Source organism: Lethenteron reissneri, chromosome 44 (genome assembly GCF_015708825.2).
Source record: "Lethenteron reissneri isolate LAM-NWPU_2019-01 chromosome 44, ASM1570882v1, whole genome shotgun sequence".
NCBI lineage: Eukaryota > Metazoa > Chordata > Hyperoartia > Petromyzontiformes > Petromyzontidae > Lethenteron > Lethenteron reissneri.
The window spans coordinates 11,738,835-11,756,562 of NC_083822.1; the positions used below are offsets into that span (position 1 = coordinate 11,738,835).

At 49.5% G+C, this 17,728-nt stretch overlaps 1 protein-coding gene across 2 annotated transcripts in view; it reads right to left on the bottom strand.

Moving 5' to 3' along the window:
• Positions 1-16,868, bottom strand: part of SPSB3 (splA/ryanodine receptor domain and SOCS box containing 3) — a 43,430-nt gene extending 26,562 nt beyond the window's left edge. The window contains exon 1 of one of the 2 annotated variants that reach the window (XM_061569866.1): positions 16,714-16,868. Coding sequence is in view for 1 of the 2 variants with exons in the window: in XM_061569864.1 (XP_061425848.1) it covers positions 7,464-7,587 (124 nt within the window). In the remaining variant the exon portion in view is untranslated. Of the gene's footprint in view, positions 1-7,463; positions 7,645-16,713 lie in introns of those variants that run through there. The other variant, XM_061569864.1, reaches the window with a different exon arrangement.
• Positions 16,869-17,728: the final 860 nt, after the last annotated feature.

A 17,728-nucleotide genomic window follows, 5' to 3' on the forward strand; every position in this document is an offset into this window, starting at 1 on the left:
CGGGATTCAAGGTTCACAATGGGTTTCAGGCGATTCAGTAGTTCGATCCCAAAAATCAGTTCTTTACCTGGGTATTGTACGACATATAGTGGATGGTTCATGTTGATTTTGTTGAACGTCAACTTCGTCATAACTTTGCCCAATGGTCGCATGTGGGTCCCTTCACATCCTGAGTAGGTAAGTTTACTTGGCATCATTTGTAGTGTTTCATTCTTCCTCTGGAGGGCAGTCTGGAGTTCGTCAAATAATTCTCTGGATATCATGGATATTTCTGCTCCAGTATCACAAAGGCCCTGGCTGGTCAGGGTGTCTTGCAGTATTACTTCCACGTGGACTCGTCCGACTGGTCCTACGGGAATCAATTCCCCCAGATGGTACCCTTTTCCCTCTGGTACCACTTCGGTGATTGCTTCGAGGCTTCTTGTCTTCTCTACGTTCACTTGGGCTACCTTTGCTCTGGGTGTGTCCTCCTCCTGTGTGGGTATAGTTGGTATTCTTCCCTTCGCTACTTGCATGGAAGTCTTCATACTCCCTAGGAGCTCTTTTTCCATCCTAATGTGGTGAGCATATCGATTCCTGTTAGCTAACGGTGGTCTATGCTCTATTGCTGGTGGAGGCGGCAGTAGGGGACGATATGGTGACTGGTTTGGTGGGTGTCGGCCTCCGCGGTGTAGGTATGGCCCGTCACTCTCTCCTCCTCCTCCATAATTCCAGCCTCCGCCCTCTTCTGCATTCCATGGTGGTGGCGGCTGTGGGTGCCATGTTCCTCTGGCCTCGTTCCTCCTCTCACGTGGAACGTTATTCAGCGTGTTGTGGACGGGTGTTGATTCTATTGGGTTAGGCGCCCTCTCCTGGGGGAATTCATGTTCACCCCGTGTGGCGCTAATATTATTCCTTGGAGATTCGCTTCCCTCCAGATCGAGGCATTCTTTATCTCTGGTGACGATGTGGGTTTTGGCTATGCCAGTGGTTTTCCGTCCGTTCACCCAGGCCGTGTGGGCCTTGCTTTCAATCTGGCGTAGGGAGGCAGTCTCGGGGTCCAACATCATTCCTACTATTCTCACTATTTCAGGTCTCAATGATTGGAAGAACATCACTTTTAAGACTGTCTTATCTCCCTGGGCATTGTCCACGTCCCCTGCGTAATATGCTTTCTTAAGGCGCAGGAGATAATCTCGTGGGTCTTCGTCTACACGCTGGGTCATCAACTTTGCCGCGTTCAATCCCTCGGATAGTGTGGAGTATTCCCCAAATCTCTTAACTACTGCTCGGCTCAATTGTTTAAAGTCACTCTTCACCCTATTTGGCAGGGAGGCTACCCATGGTCTGGCGGGTTCATGTAGGCTCCTTGATAATAAACATGCCTTTTCTGCTGATTTACCCAGACCCCGGATCTTAGCCTCCTGTTCTACTGTAGTTATGTGAGTGTGGATATCCCTGTTTTTGTTATGTGGATCGAAATAGGGAATTCTCACGAGTGCTTTGTCCATTAGTTTTAGTGTCTTACTGTTAAAAGTGTGTTGTTCGTCATCAGTGGTGTCGGTTCCTGAGGAGTGCTCCCTTGAGCTACCCTTGTCTCCACTATCACTGTTGTCATGTGTCCCGTGTCTGTGTCGTGATCTCCCTCTGTCCGAGGATTCGTATCTGTCCCGTTGCTTGTGTCTCTTGTTTTCCTTATGTGGGTCTTGTGATTCGTGCTTGTGGGTTGGTGTGCGTGATCTCCTTGAGCGGTGTCTATGTGGTGAGTGTTTTTGTCCTCGACCTTCATGCTGCCTACTACGTGAGTGGTGCCTGCTAGGTGAGGTGTTGAATTTATGTTTGTCTCGTGCTTCATGGTTATCGGGATTCCTGTCTCTGTGATTTTTGGTGCGGGTGGTTTTGCGTGGGTGATTTTTACATGTCATGCGTCCCTCTGGTGAGCTCTCTCTGGTACCCATGTCGTGTTGGTCATTGTCAGAGGAGTCAGTGTCAGATGAGCCGTCACCATCACGGTGGCTCTGCTTAACATAACTTTTGTAGTGCCTTTTGCACCTGTTACGTGGGTCAACTTGGCTCGGTGATTTCTGCTTATCCCATGGCTCATGCTTGTGTGATGTGCGTCTCTCTGGTGAGCTCCTGTTATCCGTGTCGTGTTGGTCATTGTCAGATGAGCCGTCACCATCACGATGACTCTGCTTAACATCACTTTTGTAGTGCCTTTTGCACCTGTTACGTGGGTCAATTTGGCTCGGTGATTTCTGCTTATCCCATGGCTCATGCTTGTGTGATGTGCGTCTCTCTGGTGAGCTCTTGTTACGTGTGTCGTGTTGGTCGTGTTTGTGCGAGGTGCGTTTCTCTGGTGAGCTGTCTCTGTCATCTGCATCATGTCGGTCATACTTGCGTAGCGTGCGTCTGCCTGGTGTTCTGTTTATGTCATGTTTCCCGTCTTGCACCAGCTCCGCCCTTTCCCGCTCTATCATTACAGTGTATCCTGATGACTTAGGGTTAATTATTTGTCTCTCTCTAACGTTGGGGTGGTCGGCCTCATGTTTTCCCGTTTGTATTATTATTTCCTCTTCTCTCTCCTCGATTTGCGAGGGTGTTACTTTATCAAAATTGCTTTGCATAGTAGCCATACTCATTGTGGGATCTGGCCCTGGGCTACGTCCCCGTGGCTCGGAGTGTGGTAAATTGTTACTCCCGTATGTGTTCTGTGTATCAACGTCTGGGTGTTTCACTGGTGCATTTAGTGCGGATTCTTTCTCTCTCACGAGGGCGTGCAGACGCTCTACCTGCACCATTAAGGACAGTTTCTCTTGTCTCTCCCTTTCAAATTTTTCCTCATTCCATAATCTTTCTCTGTCTGTCTGTGCGAGGAGATACGAGTCTACCCTCGCTATTTCTGCAATTTTTACGTCACGTTTGGCTTTGCCACATTTCATCACGTCCTTAAGTAGTTTCCTTCTATGGGCCTTAACATCTTCTGTATGGCTCCCCTCCCATATATCTCTCTGCTCCGTCTGCTGGCTAGCAGTCCGTCCAGTACGTTTTAACACAAATTCCCGATATTGTTTTTCCATAGATTCCATCTCCTCCTCAGAGGTCCACTCTGTATCAGTGTTATGCGTTGGTGTGTCAAACTCAGAATGTTGTGGATCCTGTGCCATCTCTATTATGTAGTGTGGTTAATAGACTTAAGAGTGTATCTTAATTCTAACATCTCATGTGCGTCGTGAGTTACTCAAGAATTCCCCTTCAGAGCACATATAAACAATTATATCACAGGATGCGTCAGTTCAACTCGAGCAAATAATCTCAGCCCAGCTGTCTTTGTTATACTCTGCTACTCTGGTATTTCCCTTCAGAGCGCGTTTTGTTTGTATACCCCCGTTTACAATCACAAGGCAACGTTAGTTCACAACACTTTGATTAACACATCAGTGATTCGTTCCTGAATTCATGCATAACTGTCTGCGAGAGATCCCGGAAGACGAGCCCCCATTATGTTGTATATGTTGGGTATGAAAATTGTTATGTTGTATGCGTGCGTGGGTGAAATTATTATGTTGTATATGTGGGTTATGAATATTCAGTGGAAATAATAATAATTAAATGAAATTTGGCCAAATGTGTAATTATCCGGAAATATGTTAATTTATGTAATTACGCACATTTTAATTATGCCAATTCGAGAGGTAATCGTATTAATTATGCGAGTGGGTGTAATTATGATAATGCAAGTCGTTATGATAACCAGACCCCGGTTCACCCCGTTATCGCTTTAACATTTACCGAGTATGTATTAGTGTGTTTATTAAGGTCACCAAGTTCAAATCTCAACGCAGAAGCAGATCTTATGCATAGATTTCAGGAAAGAATCACACAACCACTTCTGTATTGATCAATTTATTACTAATTCAACCTTAACTATGATATAGTATGCGAACTCTCAATCCCGGAACGTCAATACGGCATCAATACAGTATCATCAACGATTGTCTGATTTCACTTTGACAACTGCACATGGATCCCGCATAACGCGATGGTTGTTAGTGAGAGAGAGAGTCGTTAAAACATGCAAATACTATGCTAAGAAAACCTTAACGTTAATGAATGATTATACTCAATATTGTTCACGCAGTACCGCACTCCTTATTGATCATACGCAACCCTTATCACGTTGTTAACACCTTGGGTCACGGGACAGTTGAATATTCTGTAGAGGATGCGAGTACGTGCGGCGATTATGACTGAAGGATACTTGAAAGATTATACGGCGAAAAAAAAAAAACACAATCAAAACAGTTACTATTCTTAAAGGCACCAATCTCAACAGATACATCGGCAGGTTATCTGACAGCAGAACGGCTCGGAGTAAGGGCCTGCGACGGTGCTCCTTTTCCGAAGATCGTTATCTTATACCAAGTTTACTAATTGGGGACCAGATCACCTGATAAGGATCCGGTGGGCCACCACTCCCCACGTGAGCGTGGCTCGGCGGAAGGAGGTGCCAAGAATCAGTTCGTATTGATGGATCTGTTGGGAATTTATGCGATTAAGAGTACAGCCCACTAAATATTAAAGATAAAAATTAAGAATACTCTTATACGACGGATGGCCACCACTCGGTCTCGTTGTGATGCCTTCCCAGCCACGGATGACTTATGGGTTCGAGTGTTTGAGTGGTAAGAGTTGTCTTGAATAGTCAGTGTTCGGAGTCGATTCTTTATGTCAAACAGACGCCTGGTGGTCGTGTGGTGAGGGGGCGGTGCGCGTCATACGTATCAGGCGCTCCCCTGTCACCGTGGTGAATTGCTCGGATGGCTGTTGATACGCTGTCGCAGTTCGGAACCCGGTCGGTAGGTGGCGCCCACAACTCGCTCGTAGCGTGCAGCGCTGGATCGTCGCCAAGTCGCGACGCTCACCACCGGCGGCAGCGGAGATCTCCGGCGGCAGCAGAGATTGACGAGCTGAAGATGAGTCGAGCCGACCCGCTGGTCGCAGCTCGCTCCTGAGTCGACCCTCCCGGTCGAGCTCGCTCCTGGGTCGACCCGCTGGTCGCCCTCGCTCCTGAGTCGACTCTCTGGTCGCACTCCTGAGTGGACCCGCTCTGGTCGCACTCGTTCCTGAGTCGACCCTCCCGGTCGAGCTTCTGAGTGGACCCTCCCGTCGCACTGGTTTCCAATGTTCAGGATCCGTTCCTTTATGCTGAAAAATCCCCCTGGATCCCGCCCACAAGGCGGGGCTTCCGATTTTTGCTGTGTCAGGATCTGTCCGTAGGCAGGTGTGTCCATGTGTGTGTCCGTATGTCCTTGTGTGCATCACTGACGGTATATTCCGTTGTCAACTCCCTCCATAAAACCCACGAGCAAACAACCAGATGTTACAAATTGTCTCGAAGTCGTCTCTCTGTCTGGGTGCAATTTATCTCTTGTCTGGCCTTCTTCATGAACCCAAAACACAGACGTTACAAATCGTCTCATAGGCGTCTTTGTTCGTGTTGCACAACCTGGAGGGAGGGGCAACACTCTCTCCGACCCGGCGCACAAAGAAATGGTTAAAAGTTTTAAGTTAACATTTGTCCCTTACTATTTCACAGTTATGATTCTGTATGTAACCTAAGGTCTGTCGTTTCCCATCGTGGTTCCCGACCCAAGTGTAGGTGTTTCCCCGAGCGTACACACACTCCTATCCCGCGCTGCGGGGATACAAAGACGGCCGGGATCTCCCTTTCTCTCCGACCCTGGGTTTAACATTGTTTTTTTTTTTTTATGTATTTATATTCGACCTGGTGGTGATTCATCCCGTTATCCTGGCTTTTCCATAAGTTTTACTTTTGTCTTTTCATGCATATACTTATTACTATTAATTTATTTCCGATATCTTAGGTTAAGGGGTAAGTTTCTTGATCCTAGGAATTCGTATTCCTTGGTGCCTGGATGGTTATATAAGCGGAATATAGTTTACGGTGAATAGCGTTAACATTGATGTTATGTGCGATATTATGTATTGTGATGTCTTTAACTTAACTTGTTTGTCAGGGCTTTACTGACACGAAGTTGCATTCCATAGCCCGCAGTCTTTGCCCCACCCTATCTCTGCTCGCCGTTGTTGTTGCCTGCCGTTAATTCAAGGCCTCATTAATTTCCGTCACCCCTGAGTAGGTGAGGGCGGTTGAACCTTGGAGTCAGTTCTGGTTTTTGTCTGCCTGCTTCTTCTTGTGTCCCCTGACCCCGGGAGTTATTATTCTACTTTATGGCCTGTCGAAGCCCCACTCGCTGTTGCTGGGCTGGTGTTGTTCCCGGCTTTTTGCTTACGTTTGCAGTTCGCCGTGCTCTTGATTTCCTTCCCTCTTCAACCTTATATTGACTATTCGCTCCTGTCTGGGTGCGATTCAATTTTGACTTAGGAAGGTTCTGATTGTCATATGCTTCGGGTCGAATTGTATAGAAAGTATTGAAGTATGGAAATAACATTTCATATTGACTTAATAATGGTGATGGTTCAGTAGGCGTAACTTGTGGCCTGGTTTAATTGGAGTGGGTGTGAATATCGATAACTTTAGCCTACCCTGTTGTTAAATTCCGACTTTAACGTTACTTTAATAGCAATACAGAATAATTGAGCTTTTTGTCTTAACTAGGCGAATGCGAACTTCTGGTGACCCCGCAGCCTTGTTGTTCAGCTGGGTCTGCCTCCTTGAGAGATATACACCACTCTTATTCTCGTCTCACTGTGGTCATCCAACCTTCTGCTCTGGGAGTGTTATTCTTACTTTCAGGTCAAAGGCCCCCTCACATCCAGACGCGCAGGGTTGTTTACATCAGCTCCCCCCCTGTGCACGTGTTCTAACTAGCTCGGAATTCCTGAACACACAATCAGTGATGATTCCTGGCTTTCTGTGGTTGTGATTTAGACAAAGGCGCCTCTGTTTTCTTCCATTGCCTTTGAGTCGACACTGCCCTATTATTTGCCCATGTGCTGAGGTCATAGAATTCGTTTTGACTTCAGTAATATTAACATTCAGTATTGGATTAGCAAATGGGCAATGGTTCATTGATGTAGCTCGCAGCCTGGTCTCCAGTTTGAGCGAGCGCGAGGATCGATAATTTAGCCTACTCTGTTGTTGAATTTCGAATTTTGACGTTACTTTAAAACCATGCAGGATGATTGGGCTTTTGCCTTAACTATGTCTGGCTGACACTCCCACTGTCTCTGCCGCCTGCACGGGTGACATGTGCCCGTTCATCAGGCCTTATCTTCCCTTGAAGCAACGTTGTAAATTCTGCCATCCTAGCCCTCCTCCGGTTCATTACTTAACAACACCTGGTGTTTTGCAGTTTGCTGCGCTTGGTGTGTTTCACTCATTAAAAAAACAAGTAAAAAGATAATATATAAAAATCATCAAATATTATTAATCTCAATTATGGAAGAAGGGTTAGTATACAACACCCTCCCTCCCAGTCACAACGCGAGCTACTTACGCAGCAGAGCCAACATCCTCATCACCAGCATGAGCAGGGAAAACGCGACGAGGCCGCACACGCGCATCGCCTTCTTGACGGCCGAAGCCGGTGGCGGCGGCGGCAGTGGTACCTTGCGGGCCATTGCTGCTCGCTCGGCAGTATTCCAGCTGGGGGAGCCCCTATTTCAGGAGGTAAACAGCGCGGCGACGACCCATCTGTGCTCACGAGTCACATTGGAGCTTGGGGGGGGGGGGGCACGGTGGTGGTGGTGGTGGGGGAGAGTGGGGGGGGGGAATCTGCTGCCACACAGCGAATGGGCGCAGCGCTGAAGAATTCGCTCGCACGTGGACGCAGGAGGCGGCTCATATGACAACAGCGCGACGTGCAGGGATGCATCCAACCTCCTCGTGGAGACGCGTTTTTCAGACACACGGTAGGCCTTTCTCTCCTGTCAATTCGTTAATAATGCAAAAGCACTTGATGCATAATGTGTGCGAGATTAAATGGTTACCGACGTATGTGTGGACGTTGAAATTATTTTGCACCGCACGTAGCCAGCCGTGCTAATCGAAGGTGCGGGGAAGGACAACAAACTAAAGACAAAAATCAGCTCTATAGAATTGAGTTTTCAATATAGATTTAAAATGCATAGCTCCAGTGGCTTTCTAATATCGGAAGGAAGAGCATCTGAAAGCGCGCGATGCGCTGACCGTCTTTGTTGGATGGTTAGCCAAAAGCGGCTGCTGCGAGGATGAACGGGAGTTTGCGTGGTGGGGTTCATGCTCTTTGACAAGATCAGCGAGGTGTTGTGGTGCAGCAATGACTGCGACCTTCTAAATGTGTTTGTGTGTTTTATGCCGGCATACAGTGGCTACTATAGCCTCATCCTAACGTTCAGGGGCAGTGAGAAACGACGCGTGTGATTTGTGTTTACTGCAGGCCAAGTAAGCGGATCCAGGCTCCAGCCAAGCGTGATTAAAGTTGGCTCTCAAGTGCAGCGAGTTTATAGTCTTAAGCCTGGTCACTACTCATGGCTGAACACCAAAAATATATAAGTACGGTCTCTGGCACTTCATTTGTAAATTTCCTGCAACGAGCTTTAAAATGTTCAATTCCGAGTGACGTGTGGTGAACACTCTTTAAAGGTCACAAGATGAGGCTCACCCTCCTGGAGGATAACAGTCCAGGAGAAGAGATTTTCTACGTCACAGTTCCAACACGAAGTGAGTGCGATTACTTCGCTTGCTGTGAGCTCTGAAAGGACCTCTCTTTTTTCGCATGACAACCCATGCCAACAATGCAAATAAAATACACTACCTTTAATTAGGAGCAGAAAAAAAACACCCTCAAAAGTACGGAAGTGGATTTCTCATTAGATATTGGCAGCTTGTGCACAACCACACCGACTCACTGAGAAAATGGTCATGCGACCCACCCATCAACTCAACAGCAATTAAACGTTCCATTGTATTACAATAGGTAAAATAGAAACACAACACCTAAATGCACCCACGTCTCAAGACACTGTGAATAAACTGTGGGACTTACACACCGAGGAAAAATTCCAGGCATGCACAAATGTTTTTTTGAGAGAAACATTCAGTCAGTCAAGGGCAGAAGAGAAAGACCTTAAGGCTGGACTCTCTTAACTCTTTCCCGTTCCGATGACGTACGTACGTGTACGTCATCAGTTTTTCTTCCAATTCCATTTCAATGAGGTACGTGTACATGTTATCAAAAGGACACCGAAAGAGAAACTAAAATAAAATAACATTCATCAGTACCGAGGCTCCCACAAGGCCATGCGGGAGGGCGTGTGGCAGTTTGGCGCCGCTCCCGCGTTCCGAGATTCAGCGGTGAACGTGACACCCGCCACCCTGCAACCTGCAGACGTCTTGGATCGGGAAAGGGTGAACGGTTCGAGCGACACTGTACGAAGGGTGTCTTAGAGGGGAGTGGGTCGAGCTTTGCCAACCACTGCTGCAGACACCCGCTGCAGTGCGCAAACGCAGCGCAGGCCGGAGCACGCTCCAAGTCTCCGGCATGCCTCCGACGCACCCTGCCCCAACAGACGCCGAGTCCCACAAGTCTTCCCCGCCCCCCAGCCCGGTCCTCCCGAGATCTCATCTCCCTCACACACACGGACACACAGAGGCTTTATCTCCTCAAGCTCCACTCGTATCCATAACACCGGGCGCCTAACAACCGACTGCCGGGGATATTAATAGCTGTCAACGAGGGCGCTGCTGCCGGTCGCAGTTATTAGGGTGAAATTGTCTCCCGTGGCATGGCAATGTCCTGCTAAGGAGGCAGGAGGCCCAGCTCGCGCAGCCTGCTCCGGGGATAATTAAACGCGCCGCAATTAGGCGCGACGCAATTAGGCACCGATAGGATTATTAGCGGATGACAGCGATTAAACTGCGTTGACGTCAACGGGTCTTTAACAACAACAAAAATGCGATTGCCGAGGGATGTGGGAATGTGCGCGTAACATATATTTGGAGACTTTAGTCCTCGGCCATTGTTGATTTTAACGAAATATGAAGTTTCCTTGAGAGCATCTTGCTGCTGTGTTTTTAGCATGTACGTTGAACTTCTTTTGCACCGTACGTAGCCAACCGTCTTAATCAGAGGTCGAGGGAAGGACAAGAAACTAAACACAAAGCGCCATTATAAACAAATGAGCTTTCAATCTCGATTTTAAAAAGTGCATAGCTCCAGTGGCATCCTAACAATCGGAATGTCACAATTATCATGATCTCTACTCACAAATCAAAGCCTCAGTCTGGATGTGATGCCTCTGAGACACACGTCAGCAGATCTACCGGATCGCCCGTGAACCAGTGACGACGTCCTCGAGAGACAAGTGCACCGAGTTTAACTTCCACTATAAGTAGAAGGAGTAGAACATAATGGATCACCAAGATCTCCTCTTACACGATGGTACAAGCTGGATTTAGATCTCCTCCTTCTTGCTTGCTGACCTACATTCGTCTCAAGTAACCAACCTTCCCCTCCATGCTGCACGTGTGCCACACATCAAAACACCTCCACGACTGTCGACAATTCATTACACACAAAGCGCTCGCCACAAATGATCTCGTCAAGGAGCGTAAACCATCACGCAAGCTCCCGGTCATCATTGCAGCGGCTTATGGCCGAGCCATCGAACAAAGACGGTGGTCAGCGTATTGCGCACATTCAGATGCGCTTCTATGGCTGTCTGGAACGCTCTTCCTTCCGATATTAGGACGCCGCTGGAGCTATGCACTTTTAAAACTAGAATGAAAACTAATTTATTTGTAACTGCTCTGTGTTTAGTTTGTTGTCCTTCTCCTGCACCTCCGATTAGTGTGGCTGGCCACGTGCAGTGTCAAAATATTTAAACATACGTACGTACAAATAATGACTTAATGCATTAGATTTTGAACCCTGAAGTTGCTTATCCTAATATGGAACTAAAACGACGTTTTCTTAATATAGCCATGACATTGCCCCACACAAACCCCACGCATGTAAACAACATCGACAACAGCGATTTGTCAACGCACTCCTGAAGGCCTCCACACACTTTACGCTGGACAGAGAGAGGGGGGGGGGTTATTAAACTGGACGTCAGCATGAGGTCAGCTGGCTTGGTGGAGTAGAGGAGGGGTCAAAACTGGCTCCGATTTCACTGCCACTGATGTTAAGCCATGGCCGGGAACTGAACTCGGGCGGCTAGGTTAAGAGCACACTGCAATAAGCGCTGCATCGCCATTCCCCGTAACAATATAAACAGCCAGCCGCATACTTTGTTCCCTGGGGATGAACACGACACACGTGAAGTAATTCGCTCAGGTGGCAAGACAAGAGGAGGGGAAGGAGTATCAGAGTTGGGCATTGCCGAGGTGCACGTTGTAGACGTGAGGGAATGTGCTGTGCAGCGGTGTCGCCAAGGAACACACGAATCACACGGCGAGATGAAGAGAAGCGGCTTCCATGAACGTGTCCATCAGAGCAGTGGTTCTCAACCTTGTTTGGCTACCCCTTGATGAATTTTGACCAAGTACTTCCCCCCGCCCCCACCTTGGCCAGGGTCAACGGCGGCGTGGTGTATTCCGCAAATATGCCCGACTGTGAGGGCGGGCACAAGCCGGCATGAGTAGGTTAAACGTTATGTTTTATAAGGGCACCACGGGGTGACCAGACCCTCCCCACCCAGCCCCACCCCTCCCACCCCTCCTCACCCAGCCCCTCCCCACCCAGCCCCTCCCCACCCAGCCCCACCCAGCCCCTCCCCACCCAGCCCCTCCCAGCCCCTCCCCTCCCAGCCCCTCCCCTCCCAGCCCCTCCCCTCCCAGCCCCTCCCCTCCCACCCAGCCCCTCCCCTCCCCTCCCAGCCCCTCCCCACCCAGCCCCTCCCCTCCCCACCCAGCCCCTCCCCTCCCCACCCAGCCCCTCCCCTCCCCACCCAACCCCTCCCCATCCTCCCTCCCCACCCAGCCCCTCCCTGCATGATGGACGGACGCAATAATCCCTGTGGGCTGGTGTAACCAGGAGGTTCCTACCAGTATTATTGATATTTCTGGCCTGGATTCTATCAAGATTATTTTGTGCTGACTGAGGCATCTATCCAGCTTTGGAAGCAATGCTCCTACATTGTGTGCTCTTTAATAACCCCCTGCAGTAGCATGGCATGTATGCAAGTTGAACTTATTTCACACCGTATGTAGCTCACCGTGTCAGGGGAAGGACAACAAACTAAACAAAAAAAAGCAGTTCTTAATAAATGAGTTTTCAATTCAAACCATGAACTCTGGCCTAACATCTTTCCTCTCACCTTACAAGGCACCTACACCCTCTCTCCCGTAAAACCGAGCTCTTCTGAGCAAATAGGACAAGACGGTGAGGATGGGCGGTGGGGGATAGGGGAAGGTTTGCACATAGAACCCCCCCACAGGGTAAAGCACAGTCGTCTTGCTATGGCAGGCACACCGAGGATACAACCATAAGCACGCGGCAGTTCGCCCCCTCGTGGTTCCACTACAATTCAGGGTCGCAAGTTGAACTTGGAATGAAAAAGTGTTTTTGTTGCAGTTGCAGCGAATTGTGGCGCCTTTTAGTGGCTGCAGTATTTTAGCAAACCAATGACATACTATACAGTACAAGGTAACATCATAATGCATTCGAGAGGGAGTGTAACAAACACATTCTCATTGATACAATTACATATTGTTTCATGCCTAATACGTTCCAATTTAGAGTAATTTCAGGAAACTTTGCAACAAAGACGGTCACCGCATCGCGCGCTTTCAGATGCGCTTCTGCGGCCGTCTGGAATGCTCTTCCTTCCGATATTAGGAAGCCACTGGAGCTATGCCCTTTTAAACCATCTCGACTGAAAACTAATTTCTCTCCAACTGCTTTTTGTGTTTAGTTCGTGATTCTTTCTCGCACCTCCGATGAGCACGGTTGGCTACGTACAGTGCGAAAGACGTTCAACATACGTACATAACATCTGTACACAACACGCCAACAGCCTACACTTGCCAATGCCTTTGCATTGTCCTGCTCCCTTTGAAAATGCACAGCTTTGATGGACATTATATTTGACCGCCCAAGACTGCCACAGAAGCCTCAGATAAGATGATTGTGCATAGTACATCACTGCCACTGTGGTAAGTGCACGAACCACCAGCCTATACCGAAGATCAATGTTGCTCAGTCAATTAAACCATTACTGGTGAATGTTTTCTGACCACATAGTGACCCCTGCAGGAAGGAAAATGCCATATCAAATATAGCATTTGCATTTTCGCATACGCGGTTGTTCAACTTGGGAACACTTTTCACACAACGCAGAATGCGCCGCGTTATAACACGTAACGTATGTCAATCTAACACGGAACTCGCACCATTATAACGTGGAACTTTTTGAACTGTGCGGCCGAGCGGCAGGATATAGTACGCAGTAATGCGGCTGCACCCACTCAGTTATTTTCCCGCCATCTCACTGTGTGTGTATGTGCATCGCATCTCGGCAAACTTTATCGCTACATTATGTATGGGGAAATTGTGTTTTCTTTACGCGTTTTTTGCTTAATGGGGCAATTTTCAGAAACGCATCTACCGCGTTAAACGAGGACTTCCTGTATATTGTTACTTATTAACATCCCACCACTGTCCAAACGCAGATTGTTTACTTGGACACTGTCTCTTCTTCCTGAGCATAACCCAAGCACACATTGTACTGGTTTGGTGTGATACACACCAGGCCCAACAATAATGGTCGCCCCGAGCCCTAGCAGTGTAGCGTGGAAACCACACGGAGAAGCGCTAGGACAACGGTCCGAAGCATTTGCAGCAGCCGCAGCACAGGGCGCAGAAGATTACTCATCAGGGGGATCGGAGCGGCGACGAGGAGAGGGCACTGATCGACTACGTAGGTTGGGCCACGTGGAGAAGTTTGTAGCTAAAGGAGGGGACTGGGGAGCATTTATTTGAGGTGGCCTACACGTACCTAGAGTGGACAGAGCCTGAAGCTCTGAAAGCTCTCCCCAGGGGCCTTTAGAGATGTTGCTTTAATTATATATTCTTCTGTTCCGGCGGAGGAAAAAAACGACCCTGCAAGTTGCTTATCGAGATATGACAGAGATTTTTGACCCACCATCCAGCGCGAAAAGATGACTTCAGAACTCTAGGCGGGAAGAGGGGGAAGTCAGCCTTCGCCTACAGGGAGCGCTCTCATGGGCCGAGTGCAAGCTGCTTTCCCGGGCCTTGACGCGGGGGCCTTGGCCAACCATATATTCGCGCTAGCGCAGGCTTTAAGAATAGTTTTACCAATCACGGCGGAGGACAAGTAGACCTCATTGTGGATTGCAAAGAGAATAAGGGCCCAAAAAGAGCTGATGAGGCCGCAACGTTTGTTTGTGCAAATAGCGGAACCCCTACATCAAGGACTGGAGGGAGTTCGGGGAACACGGAATAAAGAAGACGATGCCGAGACAGAGGTGGACATCGGGCTGCCCGGGAGAAAGATGTTGGCAGCTGTAAGGGGGGCCTTTCGGGGCCCTACCTCGAGGAACCATCACTGGACGCCCCGGAGACTCGGAGCACCAAGCCGGAGCAGGAACCCGGTGACCTGTCACCGATGCGGCCATACGGGCCACATCGCCCGCGGGTGCCATACCGATGCTGCTCCACCGGGGCCGACTTGGCGACAACAGCCATTGTCCACTCCCGCATAGAAACAGCAGGCGAGTCGCGGCACCCCGAACACCTCGGCAGTTCCCTCGCAGACCTCTCATACGCGCCATCAGTCGATACACCCACCACTTCCCGACGTTCACAACCACCATCGTCTACACGCAATCTTTCACCACAACGATGGCCGGCTTCGGGTACACAATGGCGCAAGTTGGTAAGGAGAAGAGTAGCAGCTGCGGCCGAAAGTTGAGGTTCGGATGCTGGTCGATACAGCAGCGTCAGCGACTATTATAACCCTGCACTTTTTTGATATGCTTCTCCACAGGGCCCAGCAGTTGAGACCTGTCCAATCATCCTTCATAGCGGCAAATGGGGGAAGCAAGGGAATTTTGCGACAGTTGGAGACCAAAATCTGTGAAGGAGAATCGGTGATATCAGGCCCCGTACTTGTCTCCAGCACATTAACAGTTCCCCATCAAAATAGTTTCAGACCAGCAAAAGTTGTTTATTGACTCAACAAAAGTTTTTAATTTTTTCCTTCATCCCTCCATACTCCCCTGCCGTCAGAGTTACCCTGAATCCCTTGGATTCTCACGGGCTGTGTTGAGTCGAGGACGACGATTTGTTCAAAATGGGGAGGGGGGTGCTGTAGTGTTAATACTTATGCAATCCGGGGGTATAAATGCCCATGAGATGCCAGGTTACTGTGAAAGATGTGTAAAGGAAAGAGAAGGGGGGGGGCATGAGAGAGGGGAAACGCCCAGGAGGCGAGCGGTGCGCTACCTGCTGGGATTTAGAGTGGAGAAGTTGCACGCAGCGCGAGCTCGTGTGGGAAATAAAGAGGAGTTGTGTCATCTCAACCTTCGTCTGGTGGACTCGTTACGTTTCTAAATCTGGAGGTAAAAACCGGAGGACCCCGAGAAATATCCATATGTCATCTCAACCTTCGTCTGGTGGACTCGTTACGTTTCTAAATCTGGAGGTAAAAACCGGAGGACCCCGAGAAATATCCATACTACCACGGGGAGAACATGCAAACTCCAAATATACAGGCATCGTCATGGTCGGGATCCAACCCACGACCTCCTGTATACCAGGCGAGGTAGTTAACATCTTTCCACCGTGGCGCAAAACCTTTGGTCAGATCATGGCGTGGCTCAACCTAAAAGAATGAGTCGTCTTGTAGATGTATCATGCTTCGAGACTTTTACAGAGATGGTCAAGCACTTTTCTCATGAAGAAACAAACAAATATTCCTACACTGCCCTCTGCTTCTCCACCACACAGCACCGCGGTCTAGAACACCTCGAATGAACGACCGCCCATATAAACACCTCTACTCGTGCTTGCGAGGCCTGACAACATTGAGTGCTTTGGCCGTAGACAACGAAAGGACATTGCAGCCCAACACACAAAACGGCGTGGGGCTATTGCTACACACACACGCACACATCCTCTAGCGCACAGATGCCCCTGTCGCCCTACAAAGACGACACGGACTGTAGAGACCGCAGGACCAGGCGCCGTATCAGAATCTTCATGTCGGCTGGAGGAATCCGATGAGCTATGAAGCTCTTCGTCACAGACGTCGTCCGGTATCGTAGACCAGCTGCAGCCACGCGCCGTCGATGCTCACAACCCCACGAGGCCGAGTTGTTCCTCGAGGAGGAGGCCAAGGACGGAGCCGGGTCGCGATCTCCCGGAGTGGCAACTCCACTAAGACCACCACCACCACGCCGCTACATTTCCCAGCGCGCATAGGCGTCGCCTCGAGCGCCGCGCCGCCTGATTGGACGAGACGAGCGGCGCAAAGGTTGCCTCGACCAATCGCGACTCGGGCTCGGCGGGTTCGCGCGACCGGGCCAGCCAATGGGGTGAGGCGATGGGCAGCGGGCGGAGCCTATGCGCTGTGCGGTTTTCAAAGGGGGCTGCCGCCGCCTTTTAACGGAGGCCTGCGCGCTCCCTGAGGTAGTGGCGGCGGCAGCGGCGGCGGCGGCAACGAAGAGGACGAGAAGGAGACTACCCCCTCCTCCTCCCCCCCCACACACTCCTCATCCACACGCGCGCCACGCGCTCTCACCGCGAGGACGGAGACGCGGGGTGGAGGCGCTCGGCTCGCGGGGCCCTGCGAAGCTCCGGGGGCCGCCCGCGCTCGGGTTTCACTGTCCGCGGCCGTGACGTCACGTCCAGCTGACGTCACGCGCGATTCACACAACACGTGACGTCGATAACCACCGACAGTTATACGTTTCTGCCCGTGACGTCATTGCTCTAGCGACGTAGCCACATTCTGCGCGTGACGTTGTTCGTTGAGGCGTGACGTCACTACCACCGACATTCACGTAATTTTACGTGTTGCCTCCGAAACGTCGTGATTTTTATTTTATTTTCATTAATTTTGATGTTTTACCTACGTGACTTTACCGAAAAAAACCTAAGAATATGAATCCTTGCAGTCACGAAAGCTTCAAATCTAGAATTTGCGTAGCAAGTTTGTGCGCGTGACGTCACCGGCGTAACACGTTTCTGCGCATGACGTGACGACACACGTCCAGGAGAATTAACTGAACGCATTAATTATAATTACGAAAATAAACAGTGTGGGCTTAAGTGGACAAAAATAACATGTCAATGGAATCATTGCTCATCAGATAGTTTTTTTTAATGTTAATTCTCACCAGGCCCCATGGACTAAACCAAGTCTCCAACGCGTTATTATCCACTTCTCTCCGGCTTCTACATTTTACGTGCTCTGAACAAGGGTCATTGCCTAAAACGTCGCCTGCTGTGTTCCCTTGTTAAGGCGATTGATTAAGCTCCCCGCGCGTGATTGGCTCCCGCATGCCTCGGACAAGCCCCGCCCCCTGCCTCGCACCCGACGCTCTCATTGGCTACCTGAAAACAATGTGGGCGGAGTCTGCCGCAGCCCACCAATCAGCGTCTTTGTTTACGCTCTGCAGGGCAAGCCCCGCGGTCCCTCGAGTTCCTGACACGTGACGTGACACACTGAAGGGGCCTTTAACTGGAAACAGCTGTCTATAAACTATTTAAACAAGTAGTTTAAGCAAAAACTTTTCAAACAAATAGTTTATAGG